Here is a 21,573-nt window from a genome sequence, read left to right on the forward strand (position 1 = left end):
CCCCCTTAGGCCGTGTGGCACCATCTCTACCGCCCCCACCTGTAGCAGCGAGTGAACCTCCTTCTCTAGGAGATGCTCATGAGAGGGGTCCCTGAAGAGGGACGGGGCAGGGGGGTGGGAGGGAGGGAAGAGAATTGCAGCGAGTACCCATTCCGTACCATGCGTAAGACCCAACGGTCCGACGTAATGCTGGACCACGCTCGCGAGAAATGGGACAGGCGGTTCAGGAAACAAGGGGATGGATCCGGTGACTGGTCTGGTACGCTGTCCTCGAGCGCACCTTCAAAAGCCTGGCTTAGTGCCCAGCTGGGATTTGTGCTGATCTTAGTTCTGGCCCTGCACATTATTATTGTTATTATTGCGCCGTCGCCTGTTATCCCTGCTTTGCCTACCGTAAGGCTCATGCCTATGACGAGGCTGGTCCTGACGCTGAGGGGAAGGCTGCAGCTTAAAGGGCTTCCTCTGCATCACTGGGGTGTGCATACCCAGCAACTTAAGCGTAGTCCTTGAGGCTATGCATCCTTGCATCTGTCTGGTCCAAAAAGAGCCTGGACCCTTCAAAGGGGAGGTTCTGAAGTGTACTCTGGACCTCAGGTGGCAGGCGTGACTCCTGCAGCCACGCCGAGCACCTCATGACCACCCCCGACAAGATTGTTCTGGCCACCGTGTCTGCTGAATCCAGAGCGGCCTGGAGAGAGGTCTTAGCCACTGCCTTGCCCTCATCCACCAGGGCCGTAAACTCCTGTTGGGAGCCTTGTGGGAGGTTGTCCTTAAAACTTCCCCACCGCTGCCCAGGAGTTAAAATTATGCCTGTTGAGAATGGCCTGCTGGTTAGCAATCCTCATCTGAAGGCCCCCCGACAAGTACACCTTTCTGCCAAAAAGGTCCGGGCGTTTCTCCTCCTTGGCCTTAGGTGCCGGGGCTTGTTGACCATGGCGCTCCCTTTCATTCACCGCCAAGACCACCAGTGAGCACGGACTTGGGTGGCAAAATAAGAATTCGTAGCCCTTTGACGGGGCTTGTGCTCCACACCCTTGGCCGTTGGAGCGCTGGAGGCCAGGGTCTGCCATATAGTCTTATAATTCAATTGGATGGTCTTAATGAGCAGGAGCACTATTCTAGATGGACCTTCGGGGCTCAAAATGTCCACCATGGGGTCCTCCTGCTCAATCATCTCCTCAGCCTGCAGACCCAAGTTCTGGGTGACCCTACGCAGTAGCTCCTGGTGGGCTCTGTGGTCTATGGGTGGAGGGCCAGACACCACTGTTCCTGCCACCGCCTCATCCGGGGATTACGAGGAGGTTAGCAGCTGCTCAACCCCCTCTGGCTGGTCCTCCTGCTCCCCTTCTCCTGAGGGAGGGGCCTCCAGCTCGGGAGACCTCAGGGCTGCACCGGATTCAGTGCTGGTCTCTCCAGTTTACTCTGGGGGGATGCTGGAGGCCTGGATACTGTAGCTTCCAGCGCCATCGGGCGTGGTTGCAGGGACCAGGAGCACTGCACCAAGTAGCTCGCCCTGGATGGGGCCTCTTGGAGCTGTTGATAGGCCCAAGGAATCCAGAAGGGCCAGTGACCTGTTGACCCCCATTGGGGGTGCCACCCCGTCTGAGGGTCCTTGCTGTCCAGAGCACAGTGCGATTAACTGCAAAGGCTGGAGTCGGCGCCGGACTGCAGCAATGCCAACTGCAAAGGCCACGGCAGTGCCGATGATCTGTGCCAGCAAGAGATCGACAAGCGGCTCCTAACAGAACGGGAGCGAGACCGGTACCAATATCCCCACGACCGGGATCCGGACCAGGGCCAGCGTTCTTGGGACCGGGATCGGCACCTGCGGGAGTCCTCCGGTAAGGGCCGTCTCGACTCTTCCTGGTGCCAGTCTCCAATTGGTGCTGGGGAGTGTCATGCCTCATTCGTTACTTCCTCGCGCCAATCCACTCCCAATACCGCGACTTCCTTCTGACCCGTGGGTAACTGGGAGTCCGCATACAAGGAGCTCGACCAGGACCAACTCCGGGAGCAGTGCCAGGATGGCGTCCTCAAACGGCACACCATTTCCGGCTTACTCCTCGACAGCACCCGTGGCATGGGTGCCAGAGGATTCTCCCTGTACAGGAGGGGGCTCGCGGCCAACAGCTCAATGAGGTCCTTTGCCACCTCAAAGGTGTCAGGCGTGGAGGGCATCCATTAAGTCCTCGAGCCCGTCATCTGCACTGAGCTCACTTAGGACTGGGCTCGGTGGGACTTGTGGTGCTGGAGCCACCAGTGCCAGGGCCGGTACAGCGGCCTTCCTGCTCTTATCGGTGCTCGGGGCCTTGGAAGGTGCCGGCCTCCTCTGCGGGGAACGTCCGCGCCTTCCTACCCGTCCGGCCGGGAGCGGGTGCTGGAAGCCTCCAAGCACCTAATCACTTAAGTGTGCACAACAAAGGTATGCTAACTAACTGATAACAGCTATCTATAAGAGAAAGGCTAAAGGACTGCTCTCATACAAGAGAGAGAGGTTGTTCCAATGCCCTCACGGACGGTAAGAAGGAACTGGAGGCGGTTGGCAGCAGGGGTATATATGCATGGCACAGTGGCGCCACTCGGGGGTCCCGCCGCTAAGGGGAAAAGTTTCCGATGCTTGTGCATGCAACGCATGCACACATAATGTGGAATGGACGTGAACAAGCACTCGATGAAGAATGGGATAAATTGGGGTATAGCACAAGAAACTGGGAAAGTAAATAAATGTCTCCTACCCATGCCCAAAACATGGTTTGCCAGAGTAAAGCTGCCATGTAGCAGTACTGAAGTATCCAGAAAGACTTACACGATAAGAAACTTTTTTAGTTTAACAAAAATACTATTATTTCTGAAGCTACTCATTACGTGACTGTAGAATTTCAGCTAGAACCTTCCTCAGTTCCCTCCTGCTTGGCTTTCTGCTACATACAATCTCTTAGGACATGATCAAAAAAGACTACCTGTTTTAAAACCTCCAAACAAGACCTCGCTAAATGGGAATAGTAGAGAACAGGAAGGTGTCACATACTGATGACCCTCCACCCCAGCAAGATTTCAATCTTCCCAGGGTTGAGGACAGAAAACTACTATAATTCCAGTGCATCCAGCTGGAACTGACTATTGTCAAGTAGTTCGCCAAGCCAAGACAGATCTAGTAGGTCTATGTGCAATACATGATATTAGGCTGTGTATCATCAATACACTGGTGAAGTTCTATCCCGTGTTTAGAAATAACTCCCAGGGCTGTAAATGGTCCTCGTGGCTGCTCTGACCCCAGGAGCAGCCAAGATTTGGAAAAGCGCAAAGAAGGCTTAAAGACACCTTAGCCCCCCACATCCCGCTAGGCTCCTTAGATGTGCAGCATGGAATCTCACTCCATTTCTTGAGGACAGGGAAAACCTCTGCATAACTGAGGATAGTCAGCATCCTTCTCTCTAAAGGCCTCTCAGCACATGAAGTTATACTGGTATAATTGTACAGATACAATTAAACCACTGCGAGTCCCCATGAAGACACTCTTATTCCAAAATAAGAGTGGCTCTTCCCATTTTAGCTTAAACTGCTTCTAAAACAACATAAAGATAAACGAGAAAAAAGGCACAGTTTTACAGAATAAAAGTTTCCTCTTGGAGAGTTATACCAGTATAACTGTAGCAGTTTAAATTCATACAGTACTTACTGTATACTGGTACAACTTCCTGTGTAGAAAATCCCTAAGTTAATCATTGACAGTGATTAAAATTATTGTATTAAAATCCCTAAGTTAGCCATTGACAGTGGCTGCCAACAGTGGTATCAAGTAACTAGGATGTGGGGGCAAGAGAGCTTCCAGGTATTGAGTTTCTGGGAAATCAGAGAAGTACTGACCTTCCTCGTCCAAAACCAAACTGAACTCAACAGGGGAGAGAAAGCCTTTTGAGGTCCCGTCTCTTGATATCAAAAGGCTTGGTAAGGGAAACCAGTCAAGAGCTGACCCTTCACAAAGACCACAAACTCATGGAAGCGATCAGCAGAAGTAACTGCTAATAGAATGGAGGAGAATGGATCAATAAGACATCACACTATGTAGAGGAGCTGAGTAGTCCATCAAACTATCAGTGTTAAAGACAGTGGATAGATCAAAGATGAAAGGATGGAAAAGAGGCGCTTAGCCATGGCCAGGAATAGGTCACTAGTGATCTTGGTAAGAGCAATTTTGTAACACCTATTGGCATTTGGCATAGCACTTCTGTGTGCCTGCATAGACAGAAGATGATCACACTCCTGATAGCTCTTGGTCATCTCCTCCGCAGTTTACTGTACATGTCCAAACTACTTCAACTTCTGATGGCCTGAACCATGCTGACCTCCATGTACTCGGAAAAGAAAAAAGCCCACGGAAATCAGCTGACCTGAACATTTTCTTTCACCATTTGCACTATCAAGGTTTCAAAAAGTTCACAGAAAATATACTATAAAAAGTCAACAGTTAATATAATCTTGCACATTACAAACAGAACAATGTTAAAATGTCCTGCATTTCATATGGGTGAATTATTATGCTGACAAACTGAAGAGAGTGCAGAAAAGGGTCACAAAAATTATTTGAGGGCTGGAGAAAATGCCTTACTGTGAGAGACGCAAAGAACTCAATCTGTTTAGCTCATCAAACAAAGACTGAGTAGTAACTTTATTATGGAGTGTAAGTACCTTCACATGGAGAATGTAAAGGGTATCAAATCTAGTAGAGAAAGTTATAACAAGAACCAACTGCTGGAGGTTAAAGCCAGACAAATTCAGATTAGAAATAAAGCACAATTTTTTAACAGTGAGGGGTGATTAAGCATTAGACCAAACTACCAATTAAGTGATGGTTCTCCAGCATCCTGAAAAATTAAGCCTAAATACATTTCCAGAAGATATACTTGAGTCAAATTCAAGTTATTGGGCTCAACATAGGGGTAATTGGGTGAGGCTCTATAGCCTGTGATACACAGGAAGTCAGACTAGGTCATCTAACTGTCCCTTCTGGCTTTCAATTCTAAAAATTCACAAATTAACTACAGACGTTATAAGGAGATGATGTTGAAGGACATAATATCAACACAAAACATGATTCTCGTGTGTATGACAAAACACCATTCTTAAGTATTAGGGAGCTAACAGAAATACAGATGGAAAATGATATTCAAATTTTATCTAATTAAACATTATTATCTATTTAGACTAAGGTAATTAATGCATGGAAAATACTACTTTCATAAAGCAACTGAGGAAGAATCTCAGAGGATTAGCAAATAATACTCAGAACACAATTATCTTTCACTCTGCATAATGCTCCTCAAAAATTCACAGTGCTATTCTTACAACTCGTTTTCTCGGTACTCAGGAACAAGGCAGTAGCATTAAAAGAAAAATCAGCAGAACAGCTGCTCTTTATTTGACAGATGAGACTCATGGGGATAAGCTGCAATAAAAATAAAGTTTTGATCTGATAAAAACGAACACAGTCCTCATGAGTAAAACCGATGTTTCATCGCAGGTAATTGAATTAATGTTTCATGGTTTCTCCTGAAATACCCATCTCCCACTGACAATATTAACATGTACTCCACTTCACACATTAGATGTATGAATACTGATACAACTTCCTAATAAGTACACTAGTATTACTCTAGGAAGCAATGGTTATTTGATGCACAAACAAGTTCAGTATTGTTGGCTATTCCTATCTAACAGAAATGTTTATCGGCCATGAAATCAGCAAATGCAAACTACCACAAAGTTAGGTTAAGCTTCGTCTCTCTCTTTTTGCAATAACGAGGATGTTATTATAACGAGGATGCTCAACTCTGCACATGCTGTTTTAAATAAAGGTCTACATATTTATTTTTAAATACTGTGGTTCTGATATGCAACCCTCCATTATTTTAAGAGCAGAATTTGTGGAAGAACAAATTCAGCACAAGTTTCTGTATATGAAGCAGAGACTTCTTAGAAAAATATTTTTTCCTAACATAACAGACTCTTTGGCTTGTCCACCTCCAAATAATTCAACTCAGCCCATTTCTGTTCAAGTATGGCAATGGGGAGCCCCAGCACATGGTACATCCCCATTCTAAAGGTAATACCTAATCACCAACAATTAATTAACAATATAAGTAAAATAAAATTCTAAGTTTCATTCTTTATTATTGTGATAAATAAAGGCGGGCGATAGCTCCCTTTGATGGACACACAGCCAACCAGTTAGCTGTAAAATCCCTCTTGGTAGCTGTTCTTTACTTGCTTTACCTGTAAAGGGTTAAAAAGTCCCCCAGGTTAAAAAAAAAAAAAAAAAAAAAAAGTGGGCACCTGACCAAAAGAGCCAAGGGGAAGGTAAAACTTTTTAAAATTGGAAAATAAATTTTCCCTTTGTCTGTTGTTCTCTGGGCTGGAGGATCAGAACAGCCATGCTATAAGTAGCTTAAGCCAAGAATGATCATAAATCATCAGATCATGCCTAGAACTATTTATCTGAACTCCAAATGTGTAAGTAGATCAGAATGTTTAGCTAGACGTGATTAGGGTTATTTCTTTTATTTATTATTGGCTTGTGGACCCCTCTGTGCTAACCACACTGTGCTTTTGTTTGCTTGTAACCCCAAGAAAGCTATTTTGGGTGCTTGATTTTTGGAATTGCTCTTTTAAAATCTAGCAAAAGCCTAAGTTCCAGATGTAATTTTTTCCTTTTTGTTTTTAATAAAATTTACCTTTTTTAGAACAGACTGGATTTTTGGTGTCCTAAGAGGTTTGTGCATGTGGTTTGATTAGCCGGTAGCCACAGCTAATTTCCTTTGTTTTCTTTCTCAGCTCTTCCCTGAGGGGTGGGGAGGGGTGTGTGAAATAGCTTGAGGGTACCCCACAGGAAGGAATTTCCAAGTGCTCCCTCCTCAGTTCAAAGGGGTTTTTTTTGCACATAGGTGGTGGCAGCGTTTACCAAGCCAAGGTCAGAGAGAAGCTGTAACCATGGGAGTTTAATACAAGCCTGGAGTGGCAAGTATTAATTTTTAAAATCCTTGAGGGCTTCACTTCCTACACTCAAAGTGACAGAGTTGGGATTCAGCCTTGACAACTATAATTAAACTTTAAACGTAATGGTCATAAAAATTTCCAGCCTTAGAGTCTGAAATCCTCTCAAAAGGGCTCAGCACAGGCAGCAGGAACAGAAGCTTCCCACATTAGCCCTTCTTTGTGCTCTAACCCTGCTTTAAAAGGAACCACCTACATGGAACAAGTTCGTTTCCATGCCCATTCAGTCCTTCAAAACCCTAGCCTCTCTGGTAAGTGCACACTTATTTATTGCCGTTTGTGCCAATTTCAGTAACATTTTGTTCCCTCTTTAAAATATATAACAACAATACAGATCTAGCACATAAAATCAGGTTTCTGTTATATAGTTATGATGCCCTAGTAAGGATACCAAAGTAGATGAATATGGCCCAGACTCCAAAGGGCACATTCTGGATTCTTAGCATGTCATCTGCCCAAATACCACATAGAGAAACAAAGGTTTGGAAAGATACCCACATAGAAAAAAATAAAAGTTAGGGTTGTGAATGTTGCATCCATTAACTAGCATTAACAGAATGCTATAGTTTAAAAAAAAAAAAAAAAAAGCCAGAAATTCAGGATATTAACAATTAAGGTTCCAACATCATATTAAACTCACCCGCCTCCCACCTATGGATTAAAAACTTCAGCAGTTTCCATCTGAAACTAAAATCTGACCTGTTGAGAACACGAATTCTAACAGATGATTGTCTCATATAAACCTGCACTGATCTTTTCAACTTATATCAGGTGCAGGAAGGTTTCACTCTGCTGTTTCTCAGGAAGGTGTCAAAACAACAGAATAGAACCATACGATACCTCAAAGAAGTTATAAGCTTTGCAAAAACAACAATCAAAGCTTACAACACTGAGCCCCACTTTCAGGCTTCATACCGGTTTCAAGAGCCACTACAAGTGAAGCCAGGTGAAGTTCAAGATGGCTGCTATCGAGAGATATATAGGACAGTTTACTCACAAAGACGACTTTTTTTCCCAAAAAGTGGAGGGTGTATATGTGCATCAGAATCAGGCTAATAATGGAAACTGTCTAACCAGTTTAACTATGAAGTCACTACTTTGGTTTCATAATAGAAGTAATACTCTATAGAGTTTTAAAGAATTTTATTCTGGATTTACTTACTTGTCGGAGATTCATATTCCTTTGTATCTTCCTCTTTTTCTTCTTCTTTGGATTCATCCAATTCCTTACTATATTCTATAGGGGTTTGGTTCACTTGTTCTTCAGTGTGAGCATTCTGTTCATCCACAACTGAATAGCAGGAGGAAAAATAGTTAAAATTTCTTCAGAGAAAATACACATATGTAAAGCTTTTGTAGAAAATTAACATCCTACTTCTGTAGCACTAATTTAGGACATACAGATATTAAGAAAAGGACCGTTCTGCCTAATCAGTTCAAGAGCAGTTTACCAATCCTCTGCCAGTGATAATGAAAAAAATTAACTGAGAGGTGATTCACCACCATATCGATAATAATACTTTAAAAATGGAACTCTATGATGGTTTGGCAAAGCTTCCTGCTGATAATTTTCAGTACTTTTCTTTCTGAAGGAGAAGAGTTACAAAAGTAAACAAAACATATTACATCAGAAATCCCATTTAGCCCAGTTATACACTATATAGTTGGGTCAAATTTTCTAATATCACTGTATATCTGAGAATATTCTGTATATATTCTGTATATATTCTGAGAATACATTTTGGGTCTAATTTTCAAAATTACATGCACACAACTGTGTGCTTAATTTGTGCATGCAATCAGGTATAGTGTCTGAGCATGCTTAAGGCTAGTTATGTAAAGCTGGCCACCTGCATTCACAAATACCCACAGTAATTGTGAGACTCAGTGCAAAGCAGGCGCATTGCTACAAGTACATTTTTGTAAACCTCACTAATTTTGTAAACAAAAGTTTTCTCTTTTACTTTTAAATAAATGAAACTCTGAATTATAGTTATATAATGTAGCCTACCTATGCTATGAGGAACCTGAAGAGAACACTCAGACATTGTCACATCCTGTCCATTTTGAAGTAAACATTTGCTGATATACAACATATGAAGCTACACATTTAATCAGAAAAATAGGAACAGAAAATATATGTACCTATGTGTACACAGGTAAATTAACACTACTGTTGAAGGCAAAACTTAGCACAAGAAGCCTGATTTCCCAGCCGCTGCATGCAAGCTAATCCCTCTGACACCTATGGAAGCTGTACACATGTAGCACCTGGAGAAGTGGGTCCCTGACTTCTGGTGATCAACTATGCAATCTTATTGCTACTTTCACCCAATTTTGGCATCCAATTTCTTCATTTTTAAAGAAAAGTATTCCTGTAAGCTAAATTACACCATAAGACTTTTCTATAAGAAAATGAATTCAGTAACTATAAATTTAGAAAGTAGTTTTAGGGCAAGATTAAGAAAAAAATAGGAATGCCATTTATTTCTGCAAATTTAAAAAACAAAACCCAAAGCATACGTGCTTGTACTCCTCTCAGGAATTCAGACCAATATGACAAAAGGAGCAAAGAAAGTGGTACTTGGTAGAGATTTCTTACATTGTTGAGTACATCTCCACTAGCTACTCCCTTTGTCAGCAAACAAATGTCATGTTAAGGACTCCATCTTGTCTATCAGATAGCACAGGAATGAATATGGTATAAAGATACAGACAGACAGACAGAATACTCCCCTCCCCCCCCTCTCTCTATATATAGGATAGGAGTATTCTAACACAGGGCATGTCTTGCCAGATAGCTTATAACAACCATCTACTGCATTTATGTAAGAATATGGGAATCAAATATTAACAATGGAAATTTATGCAACAGAAACAGTGACACTCTATGGTTAACAAGTAAACCCTTACTGATGTTCACCTTTTTCTGCTTGTTCAATGATTTGCCTCACTGCCTTCTTTAAACTGTTTGCCCGCAGCATTAACTGTTCTCTTGGTTTGAAGATTTTCTGAGTGGAAGACTTTGCAATGCTGTCTGTTAACTGTTCCTTGCTTTCAGACAAGGATTCTTCACTTGAAAACTCCTCAACTTCTTCCTCTACAATGGGGGGAGTGATCCGTGGTAGGATGGGAGTAGCCTGGGCTTCAGTGTGAAGAGCCTGGAGCAATAGGTCTAACTTCTCATTTAATTCTGAACACTAACAAAGTTACACATACAAACAAAAAGAAAAAAAAATCACTTGAGTGTCAATTCAAAAGTTAACTACCAGATTGTAGTGTGGGGACCTAAAAGTCTAAGTTGGGATAATGGTTTCTCTTGTGCAGGATATTTGTTGTATTCTTCATTAAACACTATTTTAATAGTTTTCTGTTTTGTTTAAGGATACAGTGAAGAAATAATATCAGAGACTGAAATACAAAGGCATCATTGTACAGCAACTTAGTCAGCAGAGTAAGTATTCTTTTTTCTGCTATGTAATTTTTCTCTCGCAAACCAGATTCTTAATTTCCTTACCCACCCTAAATCACGGGTCTGTGATTTCAGCCTGGCCCACTATATGTACTATTGTCTCCCCTCCTCCAGCTGGTTATTTTCTCTTCACAATCCCATTGTTTTATTGCAATTAATTGGCTCCCTTTTAGAGAGAAGTCAATTCCAACAGCAGTATATTTCTGCAAATGACTGTGGTTGTAACCATGCATTTTACACACTTTCCCAATATATGCCTAGGACAGCAGTTCTCAAATGGTGGGTCGGGACCCCAAAGTGGGTCACGACCCCATTTTAATGGGGTTGCCAAGGCTGTCTTAGACTTGCTGAGGCCTGGGGCCGAAGCCCGAGCCCTACCGCCCGGGGCCAAAGCCGAAGCTCATGTTACAGGCCCCCTGCCTGGGGCTGAAGCCCTTGAGCTTCAACCTCCCTGCCCAGGACAGTGAGGGCTTGGGTTTGCCCCTCCCCCCAACCTCCACGGGGCAGCAAGGCTCTGGTGGGCTCAGGCTTCGGTCCCCACTCCTGGGGTCATGTAGTAATTTTCGTTGTCAGAAGGAGGTTGCAGTGCAATGAAATTTGAGAACCCCTGGACTAGGATACATGCTCTCTATTAACTGAAAAGTAAATAAATATTTTTTTCAATTGATAAGCTTTTCAATAACATCAAAGGTCCATTATTTAGCCTAACCAAAACAAGGCTGAGGGGAGATATGATTGCTGTTTATAAATACATCAGAAGGATAAATACCAGGGAGAGAGGAGAGTTATTTAAGTTACGCACCAATGTGGACACAAGAACAAATGGATATAAACTGGCCGTCAACAAGTTTAGACTTGAAATTAGACGAAGGTTTCTAACCATCAGAGGAGTGAAGTTCTGGAACAGCATTTCAAGGTCAGCGGTGGGGGCAAAAAACCTAACTGGCTTCAAGACTGAGCTTGATAAGTTTATGGAGGGGATGGTATGATGGGACTGCCTACAATGGCATGTAGCTGCAGTCCCATCATACTGGTAACAGCAAATATCTCTAATGATTGGTGATGGGACACTAGATGGGGAGGGCTCTGAGTTAGCACAGATAATTCTTTCCCAGGTGTCTGGCTGGTTGGTCTTGCCCACATGCTCAGGGTCTAACTGATTGCTATATTTGGGGTCAGGAAGGAATTTTCTCCCGGGTCAGATTGGCAGAGAACCTGCAGCATGGGGCACCGGTTACCTGTACGTTTAAAATAGTGCAAATGGTAGATTCTCTGTAACTTGGAGTCTTTAAATCAGGATTTGAGAACTTCAGTAACTCAGCCAGAGGTTAGAGGTGTATTACAGAAGAGGGTGCGTGGAGTTCTGTGGCCTGCAATGTGCAGGAGGTCAGACTACATGATCATGTCAGTCCCTTCTGACCTTAAAGTCTATGAGTCTTGTTTTTATTTTGTGGAATGGGAAAGAAAAAAGGTCATCTTTAGTAAATTTAATAGATTGTTTTCTAATGTAAAGTTGGTCCCTTTAATGGAAAGAAAAACAACTTATAGCCACTGACCTCATTGAGAATAGGGTCAGGTCTCCTAAACTACTTTTGAATTACAATACCCAGTCCCCTGAATTACTTTAATTTTCATTAAATTTTAAAAACCTAATAGTAGCTGGAAAAAAACATGTTATGAAAAGTTCTTACTTTAATGGCCATGGTATCAGCTTCCTCTGCATTTTCCATTGTTTTTTCATAGGTCTTCCCTATTTTGGATACAAAGTCCTTTACAGTTTCACATAATATCCTTTGGATAAAAAAAGGGAGTAAAATAGAAATAAATGAACTGGATGCATCTATTAATATTGATTATTGGATGTATTTTTTAATTACTAACTTATTTTTGGTTCTCTTACTACAATTCCACCAAACTCAAAGAGAACTCCCATGCTTCTTTTGCATGAGAACATTAAGAAAAAGTTATAGTGAAAGTTTTAAAATCACACACTTCACAGGTGGAAGTGGACGAACCAATACAATTATAACCATTACTCTATAGTGTATACTACTGTAAACCATTCTGGTTGTAAAGGGGACACCATCAAATCATTTTTAAAAGTAGATTTTATATTTTTCTTTTTAAGTCTCCAGTGCCTTTTGGTACACATTGGTTCCCTACTCCTTCCTTCCGTTTTCCCTTCTATTTCTAACTGAGATGACATTAACATGGTCATTTTTATTTATTGCCTTGTTTGCATACCTTTCATTATCAGTATCATCAACCATACCAGCAGAGTTGATAGCAACTTGTGCTCCCTCTATGGACTTAGGCCAATCTGCAAATCATTCCACATGGGCAGACCCTTGCACTCATGCAGACTTCAGTGAGACTCTAAATGGGTACAGGGGTCTGTACTGGGCCAGCACTCACCTCTCGAGAGTGCCCCCTTCTGGTATGGTGTGTCTGCAGTCTTTCAGTTCTGGTGACCCCTCTCAGTGGTTCCCAGGTGGTTTTCCAGTGACTCAGCCCTCCGCTGAGTCACACACACACTGTGTATGTGTATCAGAACGGACCCCTTCTGAGGTATACAGTCCACAAGGGGCCTGTCTCACCACCCCTTGGCTGGTGTCTCTCTAGCCCTCCCTGGGCTCAGTCATTAAGTAATCCTGGCCCTGGTATGAGGTCATATCCCCAGAGCTTCCTTTCTGGAGACACTATCTTCCTGTGGCCCTCCCCAGGCTCAGTCCTTACTCAGTCCCAGCAGGCAGCCAGGAGCTCCTTTGTTGCTCCCCTGGTCCCTGCCCACATTGAGCTGTCCATGGTTCTGTTTGCCAGAAGCTGAGAATGGGCAACAGGGGATGGATCACTTGATGATTACCTGTTCTGTTCATTCCCTGTGAGGCACCTGGTATTGGCCACTTTCAGAAGACAGGACACTGGGCTAAATGGACCTTTGGTCTGACCCAGTATGGCCATTCTGATGTTCTTTTTCTCAGCAAGGTCAAATGGAACACTAGCATTTCATATAGGATTCATGATTTCCAGAGAGATGTGCCCTCATATATAGAGGTGTTCAAATTTGGTATCAAAATTTTATGGCTTGAGCTCATATTTAATTATTACATATAGCTGCAGACTCCTACTTCTACAATGGTTATGTGTGTGCTTCTAAAAGAAAGGATATGAACAACAACAAAACCGCTTTAAGTAAACCAGATCTCTTATATGCAGAAATAACAATATGGCTTACATTTTAACTCAGTATACTAATGTCTTAATTAACTAAGTGATTTTTGTATTACATGATCTTTAAGATTTTTGTGTGATTGATTTGTTTAAATTACATTAACACATACAATATAATTATACAATACAACATAATTATAAAAAGAAACGAACTGTACTTTATAACATGTAAATCAGGATACTGTTAGGTCAAACTAGCTGATCAAGAGTCAGAAGGAATTTGAGCTTACTGGAAAGGTTATAATGTTCATATATGTAGATGGTACACAGGAATTTATCCCACACACTATACATCAAAATCATCAACTCACTTGGCAGATGATATGACAACTGAGTGTTGATCAGAATTGAGGATTTTTGTGAGATGAGCAGCAACTGAATCCTCATAAGCAGATATCTGAAAATGCAGCAAAAATGAGTGTTCATATTCCACCCGTGTTAGCATTTAACACAAAGTGGTAATTATATTCCCAGATAAGTGGGATTACTTCCAAAATATTAGATCTACACTTAGTGCAGAAAGGTCAGATGCTTCCCCTTAGCTGCAATTTAATATTCAAAATCACAGTGACTGTGAGATGTTGAATTAGAGTTCTCTCTTTTCTGGATAAAAAATTAATGATCGTTTTTTCTGTGCTAAAAATCCAATTAAAGGTTTCCTTTAAGTTATCACCCTCCATAGCCAACAATATCATCCTATTTTTCTAGATGATGGTCTGAACAGATTTCAGATCTATAATAGTCAGAATCTTTTTTCCAGAAAAAAGTGAAAGATACCCTGCAACTAAATCAATGGGTTGGGAATAAATCACAGTTTTAGGGCCAGCTTCTGAAATCCTAATTAGTACTGAACAGTACCTCATTCCACAAGTTGTCCCACTGAAGTGAATAGGGTGAGCAGTGGAGTATGGGCTTCTAAAATGGTATACTATCAAAGCCTAGCCCTTAGTGAATAAACCATTTGTCACCAAGTTCTGCTTGGCCTTCATGTAGATGCATTCAGGGAAGAGCACAGAGACCTCCCATGCCCCCCGCTTGCACAGTCTGCGTAAGGATCACACAGAACTGCACCCCCTATGCTCAGGGAGGGTGTAGGGAGGCATCATGGACCAGAACCATGTCCATAGACCTCACCCTGCACCAGCATGTAGGAGAAGCAAGCTACACCTTAATAGCATATGATTTTTCTCTGTGCACCAGTGAGCCATTCTGCCTCCTGACACTCTCTCTAGGGTGGTGCAGCTCCACGCTGTCCCTAATGGTGGGCAGTCCATATCAGGTATGGATCTAGCTCTTAGTTTAAAATCTAAGTTCTGCTTCAAAATGACTGTGTGCTCTTGAGATTTAAACATTAGTTACTTGGGTTTCCATTCATGTCTGGAATAAGTAGAAACATAATTCCTTCTTTTCCTTTATCCACCCACCTTAGCTCCAGAGCTCTGATATGAAACATCTTTAATTTTAAAGAGAAAATAAATAAAATGTAGCATGGGAGAACAAACACTGATGTCTGAGCTCCCAATGTGGCCCAAATGAAATGGTTATGATGACAATGAGAGAGTGTGTGTGTGTGAATATCTACCATTTTAAATCAATGCTGCAATTTGGTACAACACATAATGTAAGATTGGTCTGTTAGTCTCTACTGTTTCAAATACTTAAAATTCAGTTTAACCCAAACTAAACCATACAGAAAATATTAATATGTGGGGGAGTTCAAGGTGCCCAAAAGAAAACGATCCTTTATATTCAGAATACTTACAGTTAGCAAAATGGCCTATGGTACCTAGTCTCTAAATACTAAGATTACAAGTATTCTACAATTAGTTTCTTTAGCTTTACTTGGAACTAAATTTAACAATTTCATAGGAAGATATAACTGGAACATTCCATACATTTTCTTTTTCTTAACTATAGAAGATGAAGATGTATTTGAAGGCACTGACTGTTCTACAAAATGTTAGAAGAATACCTAAACTCTGCAGTGCATTACTGACATGTATCCCACTGGTGACAGAGTTGTGTGGCAAAGGACCATAGGTATGGGAAATACAGGTGCTCCGCTCCTGGCCCCCAGCTGCCATCAGCCCTGCACCCGGGGTCCCCTGGCTGCCACCAGCCTTGCACCTGGGGCTCTGCTCCCATCCCCAGCTGTGGTCCCAGCCTTGGCCCCCTGACCCCTGTCTGTGTGCCCCCCTCCCAGAGCCACAACCCTGCTCCTGGCCCCAGCTCTGTGGGGTAGGGAGAAGAGGTAAAAAGTTGGGGGATCACTGGCTTTCAGCACCCTCACTGTAAAACGTGTTCCAGCGCCACTGCAAAAGGACAGTAGAATTTCAGCTGTTGGGACCCCAGCCTCTCTGCATCTCAGTTATCTAATGAGCTCCCAGAGTTTAACAACTCCTGACTATCCAAATAGATTTGGTACTGTTTGAATGGTTAAATTAATCAGCAACCTACTAATTAATTTCTGTTTCTCAAGCATTCTCAAGTGAAGATTGATAGCTGCATGGAATCTTGCAGGAGGGTGACATTTTACCATTTCCAGACATAACTACATTTTTATACCACATGAATTTAATCACAACACTTCATTCCACCCCCAGATCGATGCTACAATAGCAGTGAGGTAGGCAGCTAGTTTGAAAGCTGTATTAGGATATTCCCAGTCTAGCAATTATTTGGAGACTTCTGAATGGACAAAAAGGGGAGAGGAGAACATGAAGTCCTGTAAGGCACTTTCATCAGGTCCAAAATGCCTTTATTCTTGGCAAGAAAGCAGATTCCTTCCCAAAAAACCTCTCATTTAATTTTTCCCAAATTCAAGATATACTAGTAAATGTTTGCTTTTACAAGAAAATTATTGCACTGTTGGTATGAGTTATTTCTGATCCCTCTGATGAGGGCCATCCACTCACCTCACTCTTTTTTGGAAAAATCATATGAAATATTTTAACCAAGAAATGGAAACCTTATTATATTATATACTTATGACATGAACTAGATCTGACTTAAAGAGCAATTAAAGAGACTTCTTATTTCCTGTATCACTTCTCAGAACTGTTTTCGTTATCTTTTCAGTGTTGTCACTCAAATAGCTAAGTGTATGTAAAATAAAGCTTCACCTGACATTCCCCAGATTCCTCTTCTGGAGTAACTTGAAGAATAGAAGGCTTTGATGGTAATTTCAGTTCATATGACATTATACTCCATCTGAAGGAAATAGAAGCAGCAGCTTTTGAAGTTTTCCAAATTATCAGAGTCTTCTAAGAACATCCACAAAACAAACACTTCCACTTGTCAACAGAAAGAAAATTCAGTGACCAATTACTAAATAATCACACACATCAGGGGTCTTTCCTGGAGTTTTCAGCCTCAAAAAGGATTTCACCCTGCGCATGCTGAACAACAAAAACTCTTATTAGAAAGTTAGTGGGAGTTGTGAATTATCAGCAAGTCTTGAAGTCAAGGCACTGAGCTATGAGAATTTGTTGTCATCTCACAACAATTCACTGTTTAATTATTTAACATGTATTACCTATGATATCCAAATTACTTCCTGTATAAAAACTTCCCATCAACTTTCATTATGCATCAGATACTTATAGCAGGTAGTGTGGTGCACTGGATACGACTCTGGATTGGAAGTCAGGAGACCTGGCTAGTATTCCCAAATTCTGCTACTGACCTACTGTGTAACCTTGGGAAAGTCACTTCACACCTCTCTGTGCCTCAGTAACCCCATCTGTAAAAGAGGACTAATGATACTTACTTTCCTTTCTAAACCACTTTGAGATAAGAACATAAGAATGGCCATGGTGCGTCAGACCAATGGTCCACCTAACCCAGTATTTTAGAGTAATTTTGTATAGTCTGCAAACTTTGCAACTTCACTGTTTACCCCTTTTCCCAGATCATTTAGCAATATGTTGAGCAGCTCTGTTCCCAGTGCAAATCCTTTGGGAACTCTGCTATTTACCTATCTCCATGTGAAAACTGACCATTTATTCTTTCCCTTTGTTTTCTATTTTTTAACCAGTTACTGATCCTTGAGAGGACTGTCCCTCTTATCCCATGACTCCTTACTTTGCTTAAGAGCCTTTGGTGAGGGACCTTGTCCAAGGCTCTCTGAAAGTCTGAGTTCACTATATCCACTGGATCACCCTTGTCCAAATGTTTGTTGACTCCCCTCAAAGAATTCTAATAGACTGGTGAGGCATGACTTCTTTTTATAAAAGCCATAATGACTCTTCCCCAACATACCATGTTTATCTGTGTCTAATAATTCTATGCTTTGCTGTGGTTTCAACCAATTTGCCTGGTACTGAAGTTAGGCGTACTGGCCTGTAACTGCAAGGATCACCTCTGAAGCTGTTTTTAAAAAAATTAGTGTCACATTAACTATCCACCTGTCATTTAGTATAGAGGCTGATTTAAGTGATAGGTTACGTACAATAGTTAGTAGTTCTGCATTTTCACATTTGAGTTCCTTCAGAACTCTTGGGTGAATACCATCTGCTCCGGGTAACTTGTTATTGTTTAGTTTATCAATTTATTCCAAAATCTCCTCAACTGACACCTCAATCTAGAACAGTTCTGGGACAACGAATCTTCATTAATACCAACTTCTTTCTGGCATAGCACAGTATTGCATAGCACTGACAGTATGAAACTGCTAAAACTAAAATGCCTCAATATATGCAAAAGAAAGCAAGCAATTGCCAAAAAATGACCTTGGAAACAGTCTATGGAATTTATGGGGAGAAGTGACCAAGTTTTTTTTAATTAAAACAGAAAAAAGTGATTTATTAATAGTCTTCTAGGCACGTTTCTGAATGCCTACATTAAAGTTATTACTAAGGATCAATAACAAGAACTTTTTTATGTTGTAAAATGATTAAGTGATCAGATGAGGAGTTCACATTAAAAAGGACTCCTGATTTTGTGTGAGACATGGGAATGGGGGTAGTATGTAGTTATTTTATAATATCCACATACATACACACACGTGTACAAAACACATATACACACTAATAAACAATAGGGTATGATGTCTTCCTTGGATTGTCAGCACAGCCAATTTGTTTTTTAAAAACTCAAAGATCTTCCTTTGCTATATGAATGAACACAGCAGGCATGCAGCTCTCATGCAAAACAAGGAAGAGGGAGAACAGTTGCTTTTGGACCAAGAAAGTCTTAACAGAACTAAGAAAATGAACTCAACTGGGGATGGGTTTTGTTAATGTGCTACCTTTTAAGCTGTTTAAACAAACAACAATTAAACCGCTGAGAAAGAGTTTTAGGCCATTAGAAACCCAGGCAAATGTTTCTGAAATTTGTCACAAATACACATACATACTTATATTTTTACCTGTCCAACATTTTAGTGCTGGCTCGTTCTAACTTTTCCAAAATCTGAGGAAGTTGTGTGTCATCATCACATGACCCTCCCCAACCAAGGACACGGGCAAGATCATTTCCAGTACCAAGGGGAAGCACTCCCAGCTGACACTGAAATACAGCAAAAGAACAAATCTTTTATTGCAACTAAAAGAACTGGAAGCATGAACTAACACAAATGTTTCAAGAAGCAAATGTTAATTATATAGCTGATTACTAATTCAAACCTGTAGGTCAAATCCTATGGTCTATATTCAGTTCAAATTTCCCAGCAACTTCAGTGGGAGTGTTGATTAAGTAAGGACTACAGGATTTGGCCCTCTCTCTACCTACCTACCTACCTATCTGTGGGAAAAGGGAGAAAAAAAAAGTAAGTACATACACTTGCCTGTTTGTGCAAGCTGAGTTTATCAATTTCTGACAAAACCCAACCAACGCTTCCATCTCCACCACATACAAGAATCCGGAAATTGTCAAACTTCTGAAATAACCGTAAACTGAAGGGAAAATGCAACTGGTTAGAATTCATGCCCATTAATGGATATTCAGTGAAAATGCCTGTGGGGTACATAGGTGCCTGCTTTTGCTTTTATGATAATAGGGATATAGATAAGTCCAACTACTTCACCATATGTAACTTATACGTTGTCTGTTATAATATACTCTACCACATTTTCTGGGAAATAACATGCAGAATTTTAATGAAATTTTTCCCTTTAAGATATCATGCACAGTTTTCAGGTTTTTTAAAAATGAGGTTTGTCAGAATACTGGGCAAACCATAGAGTCCATGCTCTGAGAATGCAAATCAAAGTCAGATGTTTGAGGCACCATGGCAGTCAATGGGAGTTTTGCACCAGTAAAGGTTAAGTAATGACTGCAGGGTGTGGTCCAGAATGTGGATGTCCCTTGCCAACTTGTGACTTTTCTAAACCAAAGGAAAATCAATGACTATACATGACATGGTGCTCATGAGTATATAAGGCAAACAGAGCGAATATATTTCATACTGGATCTTCAAACAATATCTTGTTTCTACTCATAGACTTTACCTGCCTCCAGTTCCTTCAGTTCTCCAAATTCTGCCAAGATATACAATACAATACTCTCCGTAGGGGATAAAGAAAAGGAGGACAGAGGAGACAGAGAACAAATGGAGAGGAGAGACTAAGAGGAAAGGAGAAGGAGACATGAAGAAATAGAGATCAAAGAGGAGAGAGAGCAGGAATGGGAAAACAGAGAAAATAAGGGGAGAAATGCTAAAAAAATACTGATTCTTTAAATGATAAAAATAGTGCTGGGTATTTTTGTGCATTTTTTTTCCAGAACACGTATCATCTTAGCATTATTTCTAAAAGAAGCATATAATGTGAATGTCAGATTTTTGAAAAGTAGTGGGAGATAGATATATTAGCTCAGGCTAAACAAATCCCTGGTACCAGGATAAGTGAAATGGCAGCCGCTCGAGGTCAATTAAGACACCTGGGGCTAATTAAGAACTTTCCAGAAGGCAGGGAGAAGGCTAGGTTGATTGGGACACCTGAAGCCAGTCAGGGGCTGGCTGAAACCAGTTAAAAGCCTCCCAGTCAGTCAGGTGGTTGTGCATGTCAGGAGCTGTGGGAGGAAGTTGTGCTGTTGGAGAAACTGAGAAGTATACACCATATCAGGCACAAAGGAGGAGACCCTGAGGTAAGGGTGAAGTGGAGCTTGAGGAAGTGAGGGCTGCTGTGGGGGAAGTAGCCCAGGGAATTGTTCATGTCATGTTTCTAAAAGGTCAGCTACCATAGCGGATACTATTAGGGTCCCTGGGCTGGAGCCTGGAGTAGAGGGTGGGCCCGGGCTCTTTCCCCCCGCCACTGCCTCCTGATTAATCACTGAGACTGGGAGACAACAGAGACTGTGCAAGGAAGGATAACTTCTCCTCATCTCCCTCGCTAGCTTATGATGAAAATGGCTCAGTAGACTGTGACCCTTGTCTCTAGAGAGAGAAGAGTTATGTGGATGGTCACAGTGAGCCTCTGAGGCTAATGAAATCTGCCAGGAAATGCGGGACCCACAGAGGCAAGGACAGAGCTTTGTCACTGTGTATATATATATATATATATACACACACACACACACACAGAGAACATGAAAAAGTGGAGTAAGAGGCTAATTAAGATGAACTATTATCAGCAGGAGAAAAAAACTTTTGTAGTGATAATCAAGATGGCACATTTGACAGGAAGCTGTGAGGATACTTAACATGGGGAAATAGATTCAATATGTGTAATGACCCAGCCTCTCCCAGTCTCTATTCAAACCCAAGTTAATGGTATCTAGTTTGCACATTAATTCAAGCTTCCCGATGTCAGATTTGTGTCCATTTATTCTTTTGCACAGAGACCGTCCGGTTTGGCCAGTGTACATGGGGGGAGCGATAG

At 41.6% G+C, this 21,573-nt stretch overlaps 1 protein-coding gene across 1 annotated transcript in view; it reads right to left on the minus strand.

Moving 5' to 3' along the window:
- Positions 1 to 21,573, minus strand: part of DGKH (diacylglycerol kinase eta) — a 252,206-nt gene that overhangs the window by 38,765 nt on the left and 191,868 nt on the right. The window contains 7 exon segments of the mRNA XM_084643173.1: positions 8,213 to 8,341; positions 9,974 to 10,250; positions 12,214 to 12,313; positions 14,065 to 14,150; positions 16,876 to 16,963; positions 19,122 to 19,261; positions 19,539 to 19,647. Coding sequence (XP_084499299.1) covers positions 8,213 to 8,341; positions 9,974 to 10,250; positions 12,214 to 12,313; positions 14,065 to 14,150; positions 16,876 to 16,963; positions 19,122 to 19,261; positions 19,539 to 19,647 — 929 coding nt within the window.

Source organism: Lepidochelys olivacea (assembly GCF_965140295.1).
Source record: "Lepidochelys olivacea isolate rLepOli2 genome assembly, chromosome: 1".
In the NCBI taxonomy this organism is placed as follows: Eukaryota; Metazoa; Chordata; order Testudines; family Cheloniidae; genus Lepidochelys; species Lepidochelys olivacea.